At 43.3% G+C, this 23,630-nt stretch overlaps 1 protein-coding gene across 2 annotated transcripts in view; it reads left to right on the top strand.

Annotated features, from left to right (window-relative positions):
- LOC126412072 (ubiquitin-protein ligase E3A) overlaps window positions 1–23,630 on the top strand; it is a 146,531-nt gene that overhangs the window by 29,965 nt on the left and 92,936 nt on the right. For both annotated transcript variants that reach the window (XM_050081470.1, XM_050081471.1), the window contains exon 4: window positions 6,061–6,611. In XM_050081470.1, coding sequence (XP_049937427.1) covers window positions 6,061–6,611 — 551 coding nt within the window. The remainder of the gene's footprint in view (window positions 1–6,060; window positions 6,612–23,630) is intronic.

Here is a 23,630-nt window from a genome sequence, read left to right as displayed (position 1 = left end):
TGATCCCATTCATGCACACAAGAAAGCACACCTTATGCACACGACTGCCAACTCCTGCAGCTCGGGCCAGAATGCATCTATCACGTGGGATGGAAGCAGCAATCTGGAGGGGACTGGAAAGGGGGCGGATGAGATAATAGTGTACAGGTGTGTGTGTGTGGGGGGGGGGGACACTGTTAAGTGACGTGTGCAAGGACTAGAATGCCAACAGGCACAGTGTCAAGAGGTGGGAGATGGAGAAAAAAAGGAGAGGAGCAGGAAACAGAGTGTGGGAGAAAAGCATGGGGAGGAGATCTCAGGAAATGGGGGACAGCAACTGTTGGGCGGAGGGTGTGAGGACTATGTTAACATAGTTGACACCAGGATAATTAGGGGAGTGGAGAATGTATTGTAAGGATAACCCCCATCTGTGCAGTTCAAAAAAGCTGGTGGTTGAGGGGGTATTATGAAGGCTTGGATAGTGGAGCAGGCATTGAAATCAAGCATATTGTGTGCAGCTGCATGTTGTGCCAAATGGTAATCTACTTTGCTCTTGGTCACAGTGTGGCAGTGGCCGTTCATGCTGGTGGATAGCTGGTTGGTAGTCATATCAATTTAAAAAGCTACATAGTGTGTGCAGCAGAGCTGAAATGTATGAACAAAAATGGTCCTGTTAAATGTATGAACAATAACAGTCCTGTAACACTACTTTGAGGTTCATCTCACGCTACTAAAGATTTCTCTTCATTGCAAACGACCCCCTCTCCCTCTTACACACACACACACACACACACACACACACACACACACACACACACACACACACACGTGCGCGGGCCAAGGGTGAGAGCATTTGTGCCACATTCCTATCCCATTATCCTGCTGTCTTTCCCTGTCTCATCCCTTTGCTGAATGTCCCTCCCATCTATCAGCCACAATTTACTGCACCCTTCCTAGCTTGTTGCTCCTCTCACCCACCCACCCTACCCGACAAAACTCCCTGTCCCCAGTAAGATAGCAGCACTGGGAAAGTGTATTTATTTTGTACTGTGGTTCTTTGTTATATGTGAAGACTGATTTGAAAACCTTATTCTGAAGAAATTTCAGTTGTTTTATTGTTCTAGAACTCGAAAATAATAAAACCTGCACACAGTTCACATATATGGGGACATGATACTCTTTTGGAAATTTGATGTGAAGTAATCAAAAGGGATGTAAACAGGGACAGGAGAAAATGGTTTTATTTTTTGCCAAAATTGGTGTTACATTTACAAATTGGTTAATACTTCTGCCAAATTTGGTGTAATTTTTACCAAATTTGGTGACCGTTTTGCCAAATTTATTGGTAGTTTTTATCAAATTAGGTGTTATTTTTAGCCAAATGCAATGTTACATTTTTGTCAAATTTGTTCTTAAGTTTTTGTCAAATTCAGGGTTTTTTTGCCAAATCATGTGTTAGTTTTTCTAATGTTGGTACTGTTTTTGTAGTTACATCAAAGTTCCTTATGTGGGAAATGAACTGTCAGTTTAATGTTATACACAGACTTCAGCCTTGAGGTGATTAGAAGTTAAAATGCAGTTGTAACATTGAATAACTATCAGTTACGCCTATTAGTAAACAGTCATCCTCAGATTTATGACTTTTTTATGTGGTAGAATTACAAATTTCCCGATATCTACTAAAAATCTCAGGTCTTTAACTTTTTTGCCAAAAACTGCTAATTTCATGACATTGTGTTTGTGAAATTTTCCTGCCCCTTGGTACAAATAATGGAAGTATTAAAGGTAACAAAACACTGTATAGTTGCATTGTACGATTGGCACACAGAAGCTCAGCAACATTTTCACACCTGTTTTTATGCCTGTCGACCACTCAATGCAATGATACAGTGAGTGGTTACATTGACACATTCAATTATTGTACTGCAATCAATAGTCATAAAAAGTTTCAATTATCACCACAATTTTTTTTCCCTGGTGTATTACTAGTGTTTGGATCGATATGCAGTTAAAACCCACGAAATATGTGCCAAAACTCCTCGAAATATGCAGTTAAAATATTGTCTTACTGCCAGAAAATGCTTTTAAATATGCAGGTAAAATTCTTTAATTATGCATTTATCTAAGATAATTTTTTTAATTATGCATGTTACTTGGGAAAATTAATGAATAACCATCAAATATTTTCAATAATGGTTATAATTCAATGAAAAAATGAAGTATGACAGAGGTACTTACACGATAAGTTTGCTAAATTCTAAAAATGTTTTGAATTGCCAACATTTTCTCCATATTCTCTACGTGAAAATTTTTCCTGTGGCCAGATAATAACATTTTCAATCTTGAAACTGATCGTTCAACATCACATGACTACAGGGAAAAATTTAAGAGCAGCAACGTCAGACAATGTGAAATCATCTAGATTCTTGGAGCGTTTCTCTCCTTCCAGTAACTGAGCGATCTTCTGAATCGTAGGCCAACCAGGATTTCTATGAAGAACTGCATCCAATTTTCTTCTAAGTCTCTCACCGATCGGACCTGGCCAACTCTTGCTCTGTGTCCTGAGTCCTTTGACGAGAGCCACTGCCTTAGTAACTTCCATGTTATGAGTCTCGTGTTTCTCAATTAGGTCTGGAAGGCTACCCAAGTGTGCTCGGATGAGAGATAGGCTGTATAACATGCTGGAATTTTCAGGGCATCCTTGGCTTATGTTATGGCTAAATTTTCACTATCTTCAAAGCCCTTTAGGGCCTGGAACAAGAAAGTAGTAATCTAGTGAATATTGGTTTAAAGCTGAAAAATGCTGTACATGTTGTGTTCGGTTTTTTTTTTTTTTTTTTTTTTTTTTTTTTGCTTATTCAATTTATCCAGAACTACATATGCATTCATACCTCTTCAACTTTCCTGTGGTTGTCTGCATAATAGTCCGCAGCTGAAATCCACGATCCCCACCTCGTCAAGACTGGTTCAGGTGGCAGAGGACAGTCTGGGTGAGCAGTCTTGAAAGCTTTCACTTGACTTGGTGCCTTGATGAAAACGTTTGCTGAAGATATAAGGCTGTTGAACTCGGGCAATGTGGCTCTGACCTCTTCAGCGACTCAATGGATGCCGTGAGCCAGACACGTGAGGGGAATAATTTTAGAGTAAAACACCTGGAGATACTCTGCGGCCTTCAGCGTATATGCGGCACTAAGTAGTCTGTCTTAATGGCCAAAACCTTGTTCTCCCTACGCTTCTGATCTTAACTTCTCCATAGTACACCTGAAAGAAAATCAAAGGATTTTACAATTTTTTTTATTATTTTATTATTGGCTCAGGACATGATGTGAAAAACTAATTATTGGCTCAGGATATGATGTAAAAAACTGCATTCTTATATTAAGTCTAATTTATTTTAAACTATTCAATATTGGTGAAACTTACACAATGCTTCCTGCACAGTGTGTGAAATCGTGGCGTGTGTCGTTCGCTCCACTTCTTTGCACAGTGTGAGGGGTCCTCGTCCAGCCTCTTCAGCAGAGAGTTTTCCAACTATGACTTGCACCATATACCAACCACAAGAATCAGTGGTTTCGTCAACGGATAGCCAGACTGGAGAATCACCAATGTCTTTCCTAATATTCTCCAATGTCTGTAATAGAGAAATTAAATTAAAAAAAACACACACACACACACACACACACACACACACACACACATAAACATGTGGACATTACATAGGAGAGATACATACGAAAACGAACTATATCCGTTTTAGCACTTACCTATATTTTGACTATTTTATTACGTATCTATATATTGACCAAAACAATAGTCATTTAGTTCACACACAAAAATTATACTCTTTAAAAATAAATTTACTTTCTTTTTTGCAGTGAACATTTTGAGACAGACTGTCTCCTTCTCAAGTTCTTTCTTCATTTGTCTTTTCCTTTCTTGAAAAAGCTCACTCACTTTAAATTTAGTTTTTTTACGTTCAAGTAATTGTTCATTTTACAAAAATAAACATTCAAACATAATTTAAATTTTTTTTCTAGGTCTTTTTTTAATTAAATGACTATTATTTTGGCCCATGTATGTATCAAATTATATCCATTGACTTTCATGTACCTACGTTCATAAAAATTACTGAAAGACCTTACCTTTTCATACAATGGGTCCACATAGTTCTATCTGAGTGTTGCCTTCGTGAGGAATATCTTTTCCTGTGTATTTTTTCAAGAAGGTCCTCAATCCTTCATTCTCCAGCTTATTCAAGGGGATGTTTTCTTTCATTAAAGTCTCGCAAAGATCTTCATTGAACTCATTTTTGTCGTCCATATGCTTCGAAAATGTGGAGATCAGTGGTTGCTGTGAAGTTTTTAACCATGTCTTGGTTACATTGTTCTGGTGCTGAGATGTCTTTTTATGCTGATCCAGTTGAAATTTTTCTCAACCCTGACCTAAAGCGTCAGAGAAGGGAATAAATATCAATAAGTATGTGCAATTGTACCGGCGAGATAGTCACTCAAACAAGTGAATTAAGACTACAGATAAGTTTCTAAAAATTGAAACTTCGATCCCCTCACAGCATTTTTTTTAGTTTGCAAGAATGCCGAAGGTAATTCCTAAGGGTCCCCCACCCCCCACCCTCCCCCCCCCCCCCCCCACCACCACCACTACCACCACCACCAAAATTAAACTTACCTCTTTTTCACATAGTTGGCAGAATATTATTTTTCAGTCCGTTGTGACAGCACAATCGCTCTTGATCCATTTCCTTAAATTATTGGTTTTTGGCCTGGGCATATTTGTAATTTGAAGAAGGTAGCAAAGATTTGATGTGAACAGTACGGAAACACACACAAGAATGATTCATATTCTGAAATGCCAACAGTAACTAGTAGGGCATTGTTGGCTCACAGCAGAGATCAGGTGAGCGACCTGAACACGCATGAACTGCGGGCAACAAATACCGAAGCACGTGTCTACACCAATAATCCATCTTGCATCAATGAACCATCACAAGTCTTTTGCCTCCTTAACCGAGAGACTGCCGCAGTGGAAAAACAAGACTATGTCCTTCTATAAACTACCCACGTTTACCTGAAAGGCTTTTATTCTGATGGCTCATCCCGTATTATCTCATTTTGGAAATTTGTTGCCTAATATTCTGTGAGGTTCTTGGGTTGTCAGGGAACAAAATGAACCTCAGTACGACCTCTAAATCCCCTCTGAGTATGACAATAATATGCTCAATTGCCAAAAATATGCAAATATATGCATTTTAAATTTGAATTTAAAGTAGCCTAGTACCTCCAAAATATCATAATTCATAAAGGTACAACACTAGGCACAATTAAAAAAATGATATTCAAAATATGCAAAATCTGAACTCTATATATAACTGCAGTCCTGTTACACACTGAAATTCCTGCAGACTAATACCTTAGTCTGCCACTAAAGGAGACACAAGTAAATAGCACAGCCAGTTGCTGAAATGTACTGTCTGGAAATTGGTTCTTGTCAGCATTGGAAATGGTGCAGATATTTCAGGTCAGTCCAAGCCCGTATTACTGTTTTAGCTGTAGTTGGCCTGACATAGCTGCCACATCTCTGCTGCTGGCAAAAATTACTACATGATTCCCTCTTTTATCAGCAGGCTTCAACTTTTGGTTCTCACTCCTGTAGACAAGCTCTGGCTCTGTCGTGCAGGGATTTCAGTATGTGCCAGGACTGCAAGTATACACATACAAACAAAGTAAAAATTAATTAAACAACTTTACTTTCTGAGGTTATAACCAAAACTTTGACTACCCCTCACATCCCTTTTGATTTCACATGTAATTTCACTTACCTATGAATTGTGTGAGGCTTCTATTCTCTTCAGAGCCTAATACATTAAATAATTATATTTTTAAATGAAATTACTTCAGACATATTCATACATTCATTAATTTATTTACAGCATGTTCCATTACATTAATGGTAATGCTACATGCATGTATTTTGATTGTGTGTGTGTGTGTTTTAAATATTGTTTGCCACAAACATAAGTGTTTCACATGCTACCACTCAAATAATTTGTATATTATATTACAGCTCAGAAGACTGTTCCTTACTTGACAGAAGAGAAACTGATGGAAGTAATTAGAAAGTGTAAGGAGGCAGATTCGTACTCCTTGCTTATTAGGACTCTGGGTGAAGTATACTCCAGTATCCCATCTCTGAGTGCAAGCTTCAGGAAGGAGCATCCAGATTCTCCGATTGATGCTGTGTTAGAGAAAGCACCCAAGAACCTGAAAAACCTGAAGAAGGAAGATGTGCGTATCATGGAGGGAGACATGGACAAGGATGAGGACAGTACAGAAATGTCTTGTGATGTGGAAGGAGCTGAGTGTCAGTCAAGTGAGAGCAAGACTAAGAGTGTGAAGGATGAGGTCTGGATAGACTTTGCTTCATTGCGTCGAACTTATGAGGCACTTTTTGCCCTTCCTGTATCGGCTTTTGAGAGTGCACTGGTGAATGCTCTAGTGTCATTGGCTGGTGACGTGGAACTGGATCTTATGTTCGGTGTACACTCTGATGAAATTTTACATGCCCTTGTTGTGGTATTTGAAATTCCAGAACTGGGAAAGTCAGAGTTCCTTGAGGTTTGTCTGTTTATAATTTAACACACAAATCAAAAAGAGTAAGAGAGAGAAAATATGCAATGATCATTTTAATTTTCGTGCTGAAGCTGTTTATTCACAGATTTTTGAGTTTGGGATAGAATTAATGTTGCCATGATATATTGTGGCTGTCTCTTTGACTTTGGTCTTATTGTGAAACCAGATGACGACTGGTAGAAATCTGTGCTTGGCGTACAAGAAGAAGACAGTGAGGGGACTTTGCAAAACATCATGTAACATGACAACATTAAGTATCTACATCTACATATATACTCCGCTAGCCACCAAGTAGTGTGTGGTGGAGGGCACAATTCGCCTAAAAGTCATATCCCCCACCCCCCAATCTGTTCCACTCGCGGGTTGCACGAGGGAAAAACGACTGAACGTCTCACTACGAGCTCTAATTTCCCTTATCTTTGAATGGTGATCATTGCGCGATTTGAAAGTTGGTGGTAATAATATATGCTCTACATCCTCGGTGAAGATCAGATTTCGGAATTTAGTGAGCAGCCTCTTCTGTTCAGCACGTTGTCTATCTACAAGTTTATCCCATTTCAAACTTTCTGAGAGATTCGTAACGCTCTCACCATGGCTAAATGTACCAGTCACGAATCTTGCTGCTATTCTTTGGACCTTCTCAATCTCTTGAATGAGACCCAACTGGTAAGGGTCCCCATACAGATGAACAATACTCTAAGACTGGATGAACTAACATATTGTAAGCAATTTCCTTTGTTGAAGGACTGCACTGCTTCAGGATTCTACCAATAAACCGCAATCTGGAGCTCGCCTTGCCCGTTACTTGTATAATCTGATCATTTGAGATCATTTTGAATAGTCGCACCCAGATACCTGACGGATGTTACTGCTTCCAAATCCTGGGCATTTATTTTGTACTCGTACATTAATGGGGATTTTTGCCTTGTTATACACAGTAGGTTACACTTACTAATACTGAGAGATAACTGCCAGTCATTACATCACGCATTTATTTTCTGCAAATCATCATTGATTTGTTCACAAATTTCATGTCATACTATTTTCCTGTAGACTACAGCATCATCGGCAAACAATCTAATGCCACTTTCAGTACCATCAATCAGATCGTTTATTTAAATCATAAAGGGCAGCAGAACCTATTATGCTGCCCTGGGGCACACCTGAAGTTACGCTTGTTTCTGTTGAATTCACCCTATTCAGGACAGACATGCTGCTCTCTGTCTGTTAGAAAACTTCCTATCCAACCACATATGTCATCGGATAGACCGTAAGCGCGCACTTTTTGGAGCAAGCGACAGTGCGGAACTGAGTCGAACACCTTTCGAAAGTCGAGAAATATGGCATCAACCTGGGAGCCGGTATGTAGAGCCTGTTGTATATCATGCACAAAAAAGGGCCAGCTGTCTCTCGCGTGACCGCTGGTTTCTACAGATGAGCTTCTCAGAGTCTAGAAAGGTCATTATGTCTGAACACACAATATGTTCCATGATTCTGCAACAAATCAATCTCAGTGAAATTGGTCGGTAATTATGTGCTCCGATTTTCTACTCTTTTTTATAGAGTGCTATGACCTGGACCTTCTTCCAGTAGTTGCAAACTTGAAAAACTGGGGAAATATGCAATGTTGAAGCACATAGTTTTTTTATTTTTTTTATTTATTTTTATTTGTGTGTGTGTGTGTGTGTGTGTGTGTGTGTGTGTTTGTGTGTGTGTGTGTCACTTATTTATTTTTCGGAACTGATTCTGAATTACAAATTACAGTATGGAAAGTCGTGGCAGAAAAGTAAGTAAGTTAGAGTATAGGATAACAACTCACTGCATAGTGGAGACATGGAGTCATTAGCAAGCACATAAAGAAGATTGAAAACTGTATTAGCTTTCAGGCAAATTCTATTTCCTGTTATAATACATGCTTGTGCGCACGTGCACGCACACCCACACACACACACACACACACACACACACACACACACACACACACACACATTGTATATTCGAGAGCTGTTAGGGAATCTTTCATGACGATGAAGTCTCAGTTTTTTGTTGAGCATTTAGAGGACAAGTTCGGGGAGGTGGAGGGCTTGTCCAAAATGAGATCTGGATCAGTCTTGATCAAAACAGCATCCTCTGCCCAGTCACAGGAGTTACTCGCTTGTGACAACGTGGGGGATGTTTCTGTAACCATCACGCCTCATAAGAACTTAAATATGGTCCAGAGTACATATTTCACACATACCTTCTTTTGCAGTGTGACGATGAGGTGCACGTCAATTTAGAGCGACGCACTGTACATTTTGTCTGGCGTGTCCACTGGGGTCTGAAAGTTGCCACCGGTGCCTTCATTTTGGACTTAGAGGGTGATACTTCACCCAAGAAGGTCAAGGTGATGGTCTACTGGTGTGATGTAAAGCCCTATATCCCTCCCCCGATACGATGCTTTAAGTGCTGGAAGTTCGGCCATATGTCTTCCCGCTGTACTTCTAGAATCACATGCCGAGATTGCGGATGCCCATCAGATCTCAGTACTCCATGTGCCCCGCTTCCCATCTGTGTCAGCTGTGGAGAGCACCATTCACCTTGCTCATCTAACTGCAGGATTCTCCAGAAAGAAAGGAAAATCATGGAGTACAAGACCCTTGACTGACTGACCTACACTGAGGCTAAGAGAAAATTTGAACGTCTGCATCCTGTGCATATGACATTGTTTTACGTCGCCGCTACAACAGTCCTGGCACCATCAGCTCTGCCAACCCAGGTCACCTCTCAGAGCCGGAAGACTACATCTGCCCCGTTGATGGTGGTGTGGGGGGGGGGGGGGGGCATTTCCATCCCTGCTGCTCCTGCACCATCTACTTCGGGAGCAACAACCTCCCCCCAACCATATGGGATGGCAGCTGGTTGTAGGGCTTCACGCTCATCCTCAGTCTCGGGGACTGAGCCAGTGAAGTCCTCCCGGCCAGGGAAACCCAAGGAGCAGTGAGAGAAATCCAAAAAGTAAACCTCCTAAGACTAAGGAAATTGCGGTGGCACCCACACCACTGCTACCTACAAGCTCTGCGGCTGAGGATGGGGTGGAGATTTTGGTGTCCGCTGAGGACTTAGATCTCACCAGGCCCTCAGACACAGTAAATATAGACTGCTCAGGCAATAAATTGGTGGCAGCAGGTGACTCTGAGGTATAAACTGCCTCATAGAATGTTCCATGCCTTCCCAGTCTCACAATGTCATCCTGCAGTGGAATTGCAGTGGATTTTTCCACCGCCTGGCTGAGCTACGGCAACTGTTAAGCTTTACACCTGTTATCTGCATTGCCCTCCAGGAAACCTGTTGCCTGCAATGCGGACGCTTGCCCTCCGTGGCTATAACAGATATTACAGGAACCGTAGCGACTATAATAAAGTGTCAGGTGGAGTTTGCGTTTCTGTCCTAAACTTGGTCTGTAGTGAACATGTGCCCCTTCAAACCCCTCTGTCAGATTAAGGACGACTCAGGAAATAACTGTCTGCAATGTATATCTTCCTGCAGATGGTGCAGTACCCCTGAATGTATTAGCTGCACTGATTGATCAACTCCCTAAACCTTTCCTACTTCTGGGAGATTTTAACGCCCATAACCCCTTGTGGGGTGGTACCATGATTACTGGCCGAGGCAGAGATGTCGAAACTTTACTGTCACAATTCGACCTCTGCCTCTGAAATACTGGGGCCGCCACTCGTTTCAATGTGGCTCATGGTAGTTACTCGGCCATTGATTTGTCAATTTGCAGCCCCGTACTTCTCCCATCTATCCACTGGAGAGCACATGACCTTTGTGGTAGTGACCACTTCCCCATCTTCCTGTCACTGCTCCAGCATCAGGCACATGGACGCCTGCCCAGATGGGCTTTGAACAAGGTGGGCTGGGGAACTTTCACCTCTGCTGTCATCGCTGAATCTCCCCCACACGGTAACATCGATGTGATGGTTGAGCAGGTGACTAGCACAATTGTCTCTGCGGCAGAAAATGCGAACCCTCGCTCTTTAGGGTGCCCGAGGCGCAAGGCAGTCCCTTGGTGGCCGCTGGAAGTCGCTGAAGCAATTAAGGAGCGTTGGTGAGCTGTACTGTGGCATAAGTGGCACCCTTCCCTGGAGCACCTCATAGCCTTTAAGCGGCTCTGTGCCCGTGTTCACTACCTTATCAAACAACGGAAGGAGGAGTGTTGGGAGAGATAAGTCTCCACCATTGGGGGCCACACTTCACCTTCCCAAGTCTGGGCAAAGATCAAACGTCTTTTCGGGTACCAGGCCCCAACAGCTGTCATCGGTGTTACCATAAATGGCGAGTTATGTACTGACATAAAAGTGATTGCCGAGCACTTTGCTCGAGCCTCTGCGTCAGAGAATTACCCCCCAGCCTTTCATACACTCAAACAGTGGCTGGAAGGGAACATTCTCTCATTCACTACATGCTGCAGTGAATCCTGTAACGCCCTATTTACAGAGTGGGAACTCCTCAGTGCCCTTGCACATTGTCCCGACACAGCTCCTGGTCCTGATCGCATACACAGCCAGATGATTAAACATCTCTCATCTGACTACAAGCAACACCTTCTCATCATCTTCAACTGGCTCTGGTGCAATGGCATCTTTCCATCGTAATGGCGGGAGAGCACCTTCATTCCGGTGCTCAAACACGGTAAAAACCCGCTTGATGTGGATAGCTATCGGCCCGTCAGCCTCACCAATGTTCTTTGTAAGCCGCTGGAACGTATGGTATGTAGGCACTTGGGTTGGGTCCTGGAGTCACGTGGCTTGCTGGCTCCACGTCAGGGCGGCTTCTGCCAGAGTCGCTCTACCACTGATAATCTTGTGTCCATCGAATCTGCCATCGCCGGCCGAAGTGGCCGTGCGGTTAAAGGCGCTGCAGTCTGGAACCGCAAGACCGCTAGGGTCGCAGGTTCGAATCCTGCCTCGGGCATGGATGTTTGTGATGTCCTTAGGTTAGTTAGGTTTCACTAGTTCTAAGTTCTAGGGGACTAATGACCTCAGCAGTTGAGTCCCAAGTTAGTGACTCCCATAGTTCTATCCGTATCCAGGAGAATGGAATCCCACAGGGCTCTGTATTGAGTGTGTCTCTATTTTTAGTGGCCATTAATGATCTAGCAGCAGCTGTCGGGCCCTCCATCTCACCTTCTCTGTATGCAGACGACTTCTGCATTTCATACTGCTGCTCTAGTACTGTTGTTGCTGAGTGGTGCCTCCAGGGAGCCATCCACAAGGTGCAGTCATGGATTGGGGTGCAGATTGCTGTACACTGCTGCAACTCTACAGAGCCCTTGTCCAGTCCCGAATTGACTATGGGAGTGTGGTTTATGGTTCGCCAGCACCTTCAGCATTGCATTTACTCGACCCTGTGCACCACTGTGGGGTTCGATTAGCGACAGGAGCTTTTAGGATGAGTCCGGTCTCCCTCCACCGCATATCAGACGTGTGCAACTGCTCACCAGTTGTGCAGCACACATTCATAGTTTCCCTGAGCATCCGAATTACCGTCTCCTTTTCCCGCCCGTGGCAGTCCATCTCCCGCATCGGTGGCCCAGATCGGACCTAACGATTGAGGTTCGCGTGCGGGCCCTTCTCTCCGAACCAGAGTCCTTCCCTTTATCACCTTACTTGCAGTCTGTTCATGTATGACTCCATGGTGTACACATCGGCCGCAGTGTCATCTGGACCTTTTGCATGGCCCTAAGGACTCGTTAACCCACCGCTCTCCGCTGTCACTTCCTCTCGATTCTTGACGTGTTTCAGGGCTCTGAAGTGGCTTACACCGACTGCTCAATTGCTGATGGTCACATAGGCTTCGCATACGTTCATGGTGGACATATTGAGCAGCACTCCTTGCCAGTTGGCTGCAGTGTTTTCACTGCAGAGCTGGCGGCCATATCTCGTGCTCTTGAGTACATCCACTTGTGCCCTGGTGAGTCATTTCTCCCGTGTACTGATTCATTGAGCAGCCTACAAGCAATTGACCAATGCTATCCTCATCACCCTCTGGTAGTGTCCATTCAGGAGCCCATCTATGCCCTGGAATAGTCCCGCCGTTCCGTGGTGTTTGTGTGGATCCCAGGACACATCAGAATCCCCGGCAACGAATTTGCCGACAGGCTGGCCAAACAGGGGACCTGCATTCTGTCTTACCCCTCAGGGTTTTCCAGCTTTGGGAGACGGAATGGCATAACAGCATGCACAACAAACTGCATGTCATTAAGGAGGCTATGACTGTGTGCAAGTCTTCCATGCAGGCCTCTCGCAGGGAGTCAGTTGTCCTCTGCCAGCTCTGCATTGGCCATATGTGGCTAACGCATGGTTACCTACTCTGTCGCAAGGACCCAACTCAGTGTTGCTGTGGCTCCCAAATGACAGTCGTCCACCTCTTGCTGGACTGCCCACTTTCAGCCGCTCTGCGGCAGACTTTTAACTTTCCCAGCACCCTGCCTTCGGTGTTGACAATGCCTCCTCAGCAGCTTTAGTTTTACGTTTTATCCGTGAGAATGGGTTTTATACTTCTATGTAGGTTTTAGCGCATGTCCTTTGTCCCTCTGTGTCCTCCAGCCTTGCAGAGTGGCTGGCTTTCCCTTTTTATTCTCGTGGTTGGCCAGCCACTGTAATCTGCGTGCATGTTTTGCTCTCTTCTGTTTCTAGTGTGTCTCTGTTTTCTTGTCCTCTTTTGTTCGTTTTAGTGTTTGTTGCCTTCCCTTCGTCTTTGTGGCTTTCCCTTTCTTTCCGTTTTGTGTTATATGTTTCGTCCGTTTTATTGTCACATTTGTGGCATTGTTTTATTAGGAACAAGGGACTGGTGACGTTGTTTGGTCCCTTCTCCCACCTTTAAACCAACGAACCAGACAAAGTCTACCACCTGCTTTACCCATGACTGAACCGATGTGATCATTCCGTTTCATATCCTTGCAAAGTGTTAGACCCAGTTACTGGTATTTACAATTTCCTGCCTTGTATCTGTTATTGATTTTGCACCAGAATGTAAAACTCCATTCTGAACCTTAGTCTGTATGAAAATTTACCTGTAGTATTCTGATCTTGATTTGCAGAGTTGATTATAAATTTACTCCTGTTTTACCCACAGATCACAAATACCACTAGGGAGTGAATATATACACTATTGTTTGGAAAAAGTGAAATGAAATGCCAAGGCTGGGAGATTTGTTCTCAGTGAAATCATGCCACTGATTAGGGACAAACACTACACAAATGGTTAGCATTACAGGCTTGTACATGCACTGTGAGTGTGGAAATTCAGTACAGAGTAGCACCACCACATACTGCAATTAGAGCCGCTAGACAGCATGGCATGGAATAAATGGCACCTGAATATGCCACTGAAGAATACACTGCCATGCTGTTGGAAGGCGTGTCCACAAAGCATCAGTTGTTGCTGCAGGAGGACCTGAACATACAAGTTGCCGACCAGCCAAATTCCAGGTCGTTCGATGGGTGACACACAAGGCAAAAAGGCACACCAGGGAAGCAGTAGTACCCATCGAAGGAGGCTTGCACATTCCTTGCTACATTGGGTCGCTGTTGCTCTCCTGAAATATACCAAGTAGAACGTTCTGCAGTAGGGACAACTCCTTGGGCTGTACAACCTCCCTAATGTAGCGGTAGCTGTTCAGATTACCCCTGAGACATAAGATGCAAGACTGTGTGTTACAGGCGGTGATGCTACAAACCATCACACTCGGAATTTGTACTCTATGCCAGTGAACAATAAAGTCTGCCCGATTTTGTTCACAGTGGCAGCATTGAAGTCGTATTCAGTCATCACTGTAGGACAGGTTGAAGAAGCAGGTCTTGTCCGAAAACACGAAATTTTGCCAGTCAACATGCCAGTGTCTGTGTTCATGTGCCCATATCAGTCTGCAGTGTTGGTAGGATCTAGTCAGTGGAAGTCAACACAAATGCATGCGTGCCACCAGTCCAGCCCACAAAAGACGGTGTCTGTCTACACAGACTTGTCCACACCTGTTGCGGTGCTCCAATGTTATGTCAACACTGTGAATGAAGCTGTTCTGTCTGTTATGGCCAATCAAACAAGATGGCTGTTATCTCACACTGTGGTCACATTGTGTTGGCCAGTACCCTGTCATTACTGTGTATGACCCTCTTCTCTCCATTGGTTCCATGTCGGGCATTCTGTGTAAGCAGAAGTCCTGTGGGTGTTTGCAGATGATGCTGTGGTATATGGGAAGGTGTCATCTTTGAGTGACTGTAGGAGGATATAAAATGACTTAGACAAAATTTCTAGTTGGCGTGACAAACTGCAGCTAACTCTAAATGTATAAAAATGTTAGTTAATGCAGAGCCGTGCGGTTCTAGGTGCTACAGTCTGGAACCGCGTGACCGCTACGGTCGCAGGTTCGAATCCTGCCTCGGGCATGGATGTGTGTTATGTCCTTAGGTTAGTTAGGTTAAAGCAATTCTAAGTTCTAGGGGACTGATGACCACAGCATTTAAGTCCCATAGTGCTCAGAGCCATTTGAACCATTTTTAGTTAATGCAGATGAGTAGTAAAAACAAACCCATAATGTTAGAGGTTTTGTATGTCCATTCTTCTGATTGAAGGTTTGAGACTTGTGTAATAAAATGGAACACATAGTCGTCCTTATTTATTATGTGGCTGCCAGTTCGTTGTTTCAGTACATCATCTTCAGGCCTCAACTAAAGCTGAGAGCGTTAACTCTAATTGAATAAACAATTCCATCAGCGTTTGTAGACATTTGAAACATTCACCTCAGGATCACCACCAGATCAAGTTCACACCAGCCTTTTGCAAACAGGTTGCTGCTCTAGTATGTCCCAATGGCATCCTTTTACCTGACTTGCCTAAAAACAGCTGGACCTCGCATACGTCCATGTCATTCTAGAAAACTAAAGTCAGGCATTTCTTGACCCGTTCCCTTTGGCAGAGATACAGCTCTGCTGTTGGTATTCACACACATATTTTCCCATCTTCAGTCTGTCCCATCCCACTTGGCAGTGGCGGTGGTGGTGGCAGTGGCGGTGGTGGATGGTGTAACACTGAACGGTGCCAGTGGGAAGAGCCCATGATCGGAATAGATGGCAGCAGGGTGGACTTTCCCCTCGTGAAAGGTTTTAAATTACACCAGAACAGTGGCCTTTCTAATCCAGCTGTCTCTTCAGACAGGAATCAGAACTCCAATGTGGACAGTTACAACCATACTTCTTTCCATAAGCTGGCTACCCCTTGGGAAGAGGGACAAGCCAGATATCTAGGAGTGAAACAAGTTATACAATACTTAGTATGTAGCCTGACTGATGGGGAATTGTTTCATTGTGACAAAGCCATTGTTGTTTGTGGAAGAGAAGTTGAGCGATTAGGAAAAATTTGCAATGGATTGCAATTGATTAAAACCTCTTCTGCTGCACAGTATACAGCTCTTCATGCATGTGAACATGTGTGTGACTTACCAGTGGCCATTGTCACACACAAGACTTTGAATACGACAAAAGAAATCGCCTTCCACTGAGACCTTATGCTCCAAACAGACGAGCAGCTACGAGCTAATCTTGAGTTTGAGGCATACATTTTGTCAGATGCACCCAAAAAGGTCCCAGTGGTAATATAATAGATACAGACACCTTCATCATAACCTTTGAGAGGAATATCCTCCCAGAAAAAGTTGGTTATGATGTAGAACTGTAACATGAAACTTTAGGTCCCACCACCTATAATGTGCTTTCGATGCTTGGGCGTTGGTCATATGTTGTCCCGCTTCACAACAGACCTAAATTTTAATAACTTTGGACAATGACTCCATGAAGGTAGTCATAGTGAACAATGGCCTTTTTGTGTGTGTGTGTGTGTGTGTGTGTGTGTGTGTGTGTGTGTCAGTTGCACTCACCACCACCCTCCACATTCACTGGTTTGTTCAACCTTCAAGAAAGAAAAGAAAATACAGGAATATAAATCTAGTGCCCGCTTGACATATAATGAAGCACGTAAAATTATGATTGATTGTATGAATGACTAAATCTCTTGATACAGTGTTCAATTTCTTCGAATTCACTTCCCCCCCCCCCCCCCACACACACACACACACACACACACACACACACACACACACACACACACACACACCACCTCTTTTGTGGTTCCTATGGTATTGTCTTCAGTTCAGTAATGCAGCCAAAGGAGCAGCTTCCTCCTCAGATGTCTACTGGTGACAGGGCTCCCTCTCGAGACCGTTCTTCCCAGAAAACCACAGATCAAAGGCCCAACACCAGCTGATGACTGGCTCTGGTCCCAGAGCTGCCCGCTCTTCCTCCATAGGCCCTCACAAAAATCTCAGCTACCAAATGCTGTGGAGGAGGAGAATTAGGACAAGGCTACTGTGGTGACCTTGGAGTTGCCAGATCCCCCTATGTCATTGGATTCTGAACCAGTGCTCATTGATGTGGTTCGCTGCCATCAGTGACAGGCATGATCAGTCCTGAAACTTCCTGGCAGATTAAAACTGTGTGCCGGACCAAGACTTGAACGTGCCGGACCAAGAATTGAACTCGGGACCTTTGCCTTTCGCGGGCAAGTGCTCTACCGGCTGAGTTACCCAAGCACGACTCACGCCCCATCCGCACAGCTTTAATCCCGCCAGTACCTCGTCTACTACCTTCCATACTTCACAGAAGCTCTCCTGCGAACCACTTGCCCGCGGAAGGCAAAGGTCCCGAGTTCGAGTCTCGGTCCAGCACACAGTTTTAATCTGCCAGGAAGTTTCATATGAGCACACACTCTGCTGTAGAGTGAAAATTTCATTCTATGATCAGTCCTCCTGGCCCCTTCCTACCTAACCTCTACATCCATAATGTGATCATTCAGTGGAATTGTAATGGATATTACCATCACCTGCCTAAACAACAACACTTTATTTCCTCTCTTCTGCAATGTGTATTTCTCTACAAAACACACATACCTGATGACTATCCACAGCATTCCGTGATTATTGTGAATTGTCAGAACTGTGCTGGCCCAGAGGGCATATTACTTGGGGATTTCAGTGCACATCACACTGCGGGTGAGTACTACTTTGTCTGGTAGAAGCCTTCTGTTTGACCAGCTTCCTATCGACCGTGATCTGTACCTCCTCAGTGCCACCCGTGCCACCTTCTCAGGTATCGATTTCATTATCTTTTCCACCCGTCTCATGGTTTCACTGCATTGGTCACTATATATCGTCTTTGAGACAAGGATCACTTACTGGTGATCCCTCATTTTCTTGCCACTGTATGAAGGTCCAGTTGCTACATAGGATGCTTCAAAGAGACAACTGGTAGTTATATACCTCTTTTGTCATCTTGCCCCCTCTCTGTCTGATTCCATCTATGAGGTTGTGTGAGACTTCTACAATGCCATATCACCTGTGCCACTGGGACTGCTATTCCCCTTTACACAGGCCCCTTCCACAGCTTGCTGGTGCCATGGTGGATGAAAGACATTGCAGTAACTGATTAGGATCACTGAAGAGTCCTTTAGTGTTTCAAGTGACAATGTTCACAGACCAACTGCATCACTTTTAAGTACTGTGTACCAATGCTCATTGTTTACTTAATTGCTGTAAGATGGAATGCTGGGAACATGAAGTCTCCTCCCTGGGAATGTGTACCTCTTCATCCCAGGTGTAGGCCAAGTTCTATAGTCTTCTGCACCACAAACAATCAACAACTTTCACAGGTCTTGTCCTTCAGGATGGCCTTTTTATCAATGTGTCAGTTCTTGCTGAATGCCTTACAACACACTTTGTGACAGAATCTTCATCCTGTTCTTCTCCATCTGCTTTTCTGCTAATGAAATAACAAGTTGAGAATGTTCCCTAATATAATGAGCCATCCCCACATTGTAATTATGGAGCCTTACACACAGTAGTCCTTGTTGTGGTGGAATGTCCACTTTTTCTGGACCTCCATGCTAAGCAAGGCATCAGAGTCCTTGTCTCAAACACTGGCAAATGATTCACAAATGATTGAAATGGGAAATTGTTCTCCATTTTCTCCATGAAATTGGTTTTTATTTTTCAATAGGTTTTGTGCTACGTTCAGGGCAGGGACACTGCCTGTTGGGTCTGAGGGATGTGTGATCCTATCTCCCTGACCACCTCACTCTTTCCTCCATCTCTTAGTTCTCTTGTAATTGCTTTTAGATGTGGTTTGTCTCCTTTATTGCCACACCGCTTTTTCTGTTTTACAGGTAGTTGTTTGGATAGTGGGTGTTCTTTAATGCCTTGATTACTCTGGAGCAGGGGCCAAACGGCTGTAGTTGGTCCGATCTCCTATTGTATGTAGAGTCCAGGGGGGCACTCATATGCTGCTTAACTATTTCTTTCCTCCTCTTTATATGGTCGATGGTCCAACTGATTCCCATTACATTATTATTACTGTTCTAAATATGTCAACTTGACATTCTTTGCTCTGTTACTGTTGTCACCCTTAATCAGTTTCAGAGGTCAGACATGAGGTAGAGTTTTTTTCACTGTTGGATGAGCCCTAGGAGTCCCCTCATCTACTCTGACCTACGTACAAGCCCGATCCATACTTATCTCCATAAATTCTTTCTCAGCTTTGGCGTCATTGCCCTCAAGGCCTTGATGTTACCGATCGTATGTACCTTCATCATACTTCAGATGTCACTAATTCTGGATGAACTATCCCAGATCGTGGAATTGAAGACATTGCTGTTTAGTCGTTTAGTCCCTTAACCCCCCCCCCCCCCAAGCAACAAACCATCATATTGTTTGTGGCAACAAGTCTGTATATTGGTGTAACTGTTCAAGTAAACATTTGACCCACATAATGCCCGATATACCCTTGATATTCAAATGAGGATGTACTCTTCCTACCAACTAAAGCACATTCCACCTCTGCTTATGTTTCCACAGCTTCATAATTCAAAGGGAATGCCATCAGGGGGAAATGGAGAGCCCACTGACATTATAATGGTTGACTACTCAGCCCCTGCCAGTTATTCCTCTCGTTCCTACAGTTTGGCTGATTGTGCCCAACCACACCATTCATTCAACATGGTTGTTGGTGACACTGCCTCTGCCTTTGTACCCAAACATCCACATCTATTACGTTTTATGTCTATAGAGAAAACATATCCTTTTTCTTGTGCTCTTGTTGCAGTATCTCTCCTCAAGCTCTGTAGCTATCCTAATGGTGACCCTTTCAGGGTTCATGCCCATACCCGCCTTGTCATATCAGGTGGCAGCCCCAATTGGAAAGGCACGTAGCACCCAGTGCTCCTCCTCTTGGAGAATAATTTTTGTCAATTTGTCATTCTCCATTATCTCATACATAGTTGCACTGGCCTTTCTGATTCTAATTTACAAAACTCTCTACTGTCTCATTATTCCTCTGTGACACTTCGCTCAGCTGCTCCCAAAAGAATCTTGTGCTATTCTGTTTCGTATAGCACTGTCAGAGACCTTTCCTTAGCTTCTTGAATTAAAGTGTATTTCTCAACCCACCATGGTACCTAACAAATGCTTTTGCTTCCCCTGTCAAACATAACTGAGTCATTTGTAATAATTGCCCACCCATCCAGTACTCCAGCCTCCAGTCTAGCAGCTGCCATCAAGCCATCTGTACATGATCTCACACTAGGGAGCACTATTTGCAGCCAGTGAGGTGCATACAGTGCAACATATTAGATCGCAATGCACCGTGTACCTAGTCATTACCAGTGAAGTTTTATGCAGGCCATCACTATGGCTGTAGTGCCAGGCAGTGTACAACTCTGCTGTGGCAAAGTCCTCCAGGATGTTTGCTGAAGACAGTGGGTGTGAAGGCACTGATGCAAGTTAGCTGCCTGTGGCCACGGGCAGCGTTTGGTGATGCTAGCGACTGTAGAGAACTGCCGACTCAGATACACGTGCTGGTGCTTGCATGCCATATTGATGCTGCTTCATAGCTCAGGGCAGGACACATGGAATGTGTGGAACCCTGCTGTGGACCATGTGGAGGAAGACAGCCCTCAGCAGTAGTGTCTGTCCTTGCAAGCAGAGGCAGACAGCAACAGTATGCTCACACAGGTGAAGGTGGTTGGGTGGCTGCACTGCTCTGGTGTTGAATGGCTGTTCCCCAGGGCAGAAGGCCAGCAGTGCCTGGAAGTAGACCTGGCAGATGGTGTTCTGGGTGGAAGGTGTTAAGTCCACAGCATCAGAGTCAGCAGTAGGCCTACTGGTAGTGGAGGCCAAGTCTTCTGGTGGCAGCTTGTAGAACCATGTTGCATCACAGACTAGTGTAGACCTCTCCTTGTAGGTGGTAGCTGTTAGACTGCATACATCCGTCAAAAAACAGTGTTTGACATAACAGTGTGTGATCAGTCTGGACTCACCGACCCTCATGGCCTTTTGCTATAGCCATGGTAATGTTACTATTTTAGTCAGCTGTGCCAAAAAAATAGCGGTGATGCTACATCTTGTACCATTCATTGCCATATGCCCAACTGCTCCTACACTTCTTTCTCTTTGTTTCCCCAAGTCATGTATAACCTTCACCAATTCTGGTTCATCTTTGGTAATTCTTATCCATCACAACAATGAAGATCAGTGGTGAAAATACACTTGCCTGCATCAAGCCATTCATTTATTTCATCCAATCTGATCTGTCCTTCGCCCTCTGACACACAGCTCACATTCTATTTGTATATTTCTCCTACCCTCCTCATAGTCTGCTATTCTCCTCCTCTGTTCTCCATGGACTTCCATTCCTCTTTCTCTACATTAGAATAATATGCTTTTTCACTGTCCACCAAGGCCATAAGTTGATCTACTCAGTATTTATAGTGGTGTTGGTGTATCCATCATATGGTGAAATTTATATCTCCTGTGGACCTTCCTATTCTGAACCCATGTTCTTCTGTCAGCTTTCCATCAGTTTTTTGTCAGATTTTTGGTTTTCAAATCTCTCAAAGATCTTTGCACAGTGGCTCATTAATATGATTCCCTGATAGTTTTAAAGCTCTTTTCTTCATTTTTTAATATCTTTCTTAAAGTTTGAGACAATTATTGTCTTCTTCCAGTCTTCTGGGTCATCCTCTCTTTTCACACAATTTTCATAAGTCAATAGGGTCATTCCACACCAAGTGGTCTAAAACTGAAAAAAGTTCCCACCATCATGGTCTCCAATTTTCGTCAAATTTTAACTGTAGCTTTAGTCAAGTGTTGAAGTAAGTTTCCCAAGATTTCAGGCCTCTAGCTGCAATAGCTGCTGATCTAGACCCCCTTGTCTGAAGTGTACTTAGTCCGTGTGCATGCAACATAAAAAAAATGTCATATTTGGAGTCTAATAAAATCGAAACTAATTCATAAGAATGGTTAGTAAGATGCGACCCTGTACAGTTTTTTTTGCTGATTCCAACGAAATTATGTATAACATTACTCATGCAAACCCCGGTCAAATAACTCGACTCAAAGTATACTTCAAAATTTGTCGTGACACAACGCGACAAATTTTGACCAATATTAAGACTGCAATGATTTCCTTGCAGTTGAAGATATGGACTTGAACTTTTGGCCAAGCTTCATGCTTGTGCTAGACATAATGCAGCCGGATTTGCAATGATCCAGGCCATATGGTCGCCCTGCAGTATCTCTTCAAATTAGGCAGTGTCAGCACAAACGGTAAAATTTACCAAAGTTTCAAGCCAATTACTAAAAAATAGTTGGCCTGAATCTGCTTGTGAATAGTATCACCTAAAAGAGAAACTCTTGCTCTACAAGACTGACATTTGTTTTTTTTGCAACGCGACCATTAAGTACTCATTAACTCACATCAAAGTTGTTATATTTTGTATGCGCGATGCACTAATTTTTCTTCATTTCTAGGAATTTGAATCTTAATAGTCGCTTAGAATTACTGATATAATTGGATATTTCATTCGTGTTTTATTCAGTGATTGGCCAGTGAGAGATGTCAGAAGTTAATGAAGAAGAAGAATCGTTGGCCCCCTGTTCAATTGGAAAAGATGCTGCTGCATCGAAGTGCCATGTTATCTTCTATGCTAAGAAGACTGGATTCAAAGCGTTTAGTGATTTCACAGAATGTGACCAGAAATTGCTTGTTTCGCGTTCAGAAGCCAAACTTGACGAAAATTCCATCATTTGCTTCCACCATGAAGCCCTCTTCCTACATGAATATCAAGCGATGCAAAAGAAATGTTGCAATCCATTCAAGAAGAGGAATCACAATGTAAAAGCTGGACTTAGACTGCTTGATAATGAAACAGCTGCCAAACTTTGCCTGTTAAAGAAAAAAGAAGTGATTGATATAAAACCTGGTCAGAAGCTTTGCCCTCGCTGCATGTCGGCACTGAACCAAAAGCTAGAAGATTCATCATCACTATCAACCCAATCTGAACAAGATTTCACAACGGATGAAACTGAACCAGCCATCAACAAAAGTTTATCATTTATTGGTGCTTCACCATTGAAAAGAAGACAACTAAGTAAAAGAGATAAGCAAAGCTATGCAAAAAGAAAGATCTTGGATGCACAAAGTTTAATTGGGAATCAAATTGCTGCTGCTGTAGGAATCAATTACGATGAACAGCCAAGTTCAAGTAAAAGTCGCCCATGCAATAATTGTGCAGATCTTGATAATCTTATAGAAGAGTTGAAAGAAAAATGTAAAGTGTCAAATCGTAGGACAAAAGTTCAAATATTGACCTTGGTTCCAAGAAGCTGGACAATTAAAGATACGACAACAGCATTTAATGTATCAGAAAGAATGGTAAAGCAAGCGAGAAAACTGAAGAATGAGCAAGGTGTTCTAGCTTTTCCAGCAAATCGGCAAGGAAGGAAGCTTTCAGATGAAGTTGTTCAGAAAGTACATGACTTTTTTCAAGATGACGAATTCAGCAGACTTTGTCCAGGGAAGAAAGACTGTGTGCCTGTGAGAATTTCAGGAACAAAGGTGTACAAGCAAAAGCGGT

The sequence above is a fragment of the Schistocerca serialis genome, chromosome 7 (genome assembly GCF_023864345.2).
Source record: "Schistocerca serialis cubense isolate TAMUIC-IGC-003099 chromosome 7, iqSchSeri2.2, whole genome shotgun sequence".
Lineage (NCBI taxonomy): Eukaryota > Metazoa > Arthropoda > Insecta > Orthoptera > Acrididae > Schistocerca > Schistocerca serialis.
This window is presented reverse-complemented; position numbering and strand designations above follow the sequence as displayed.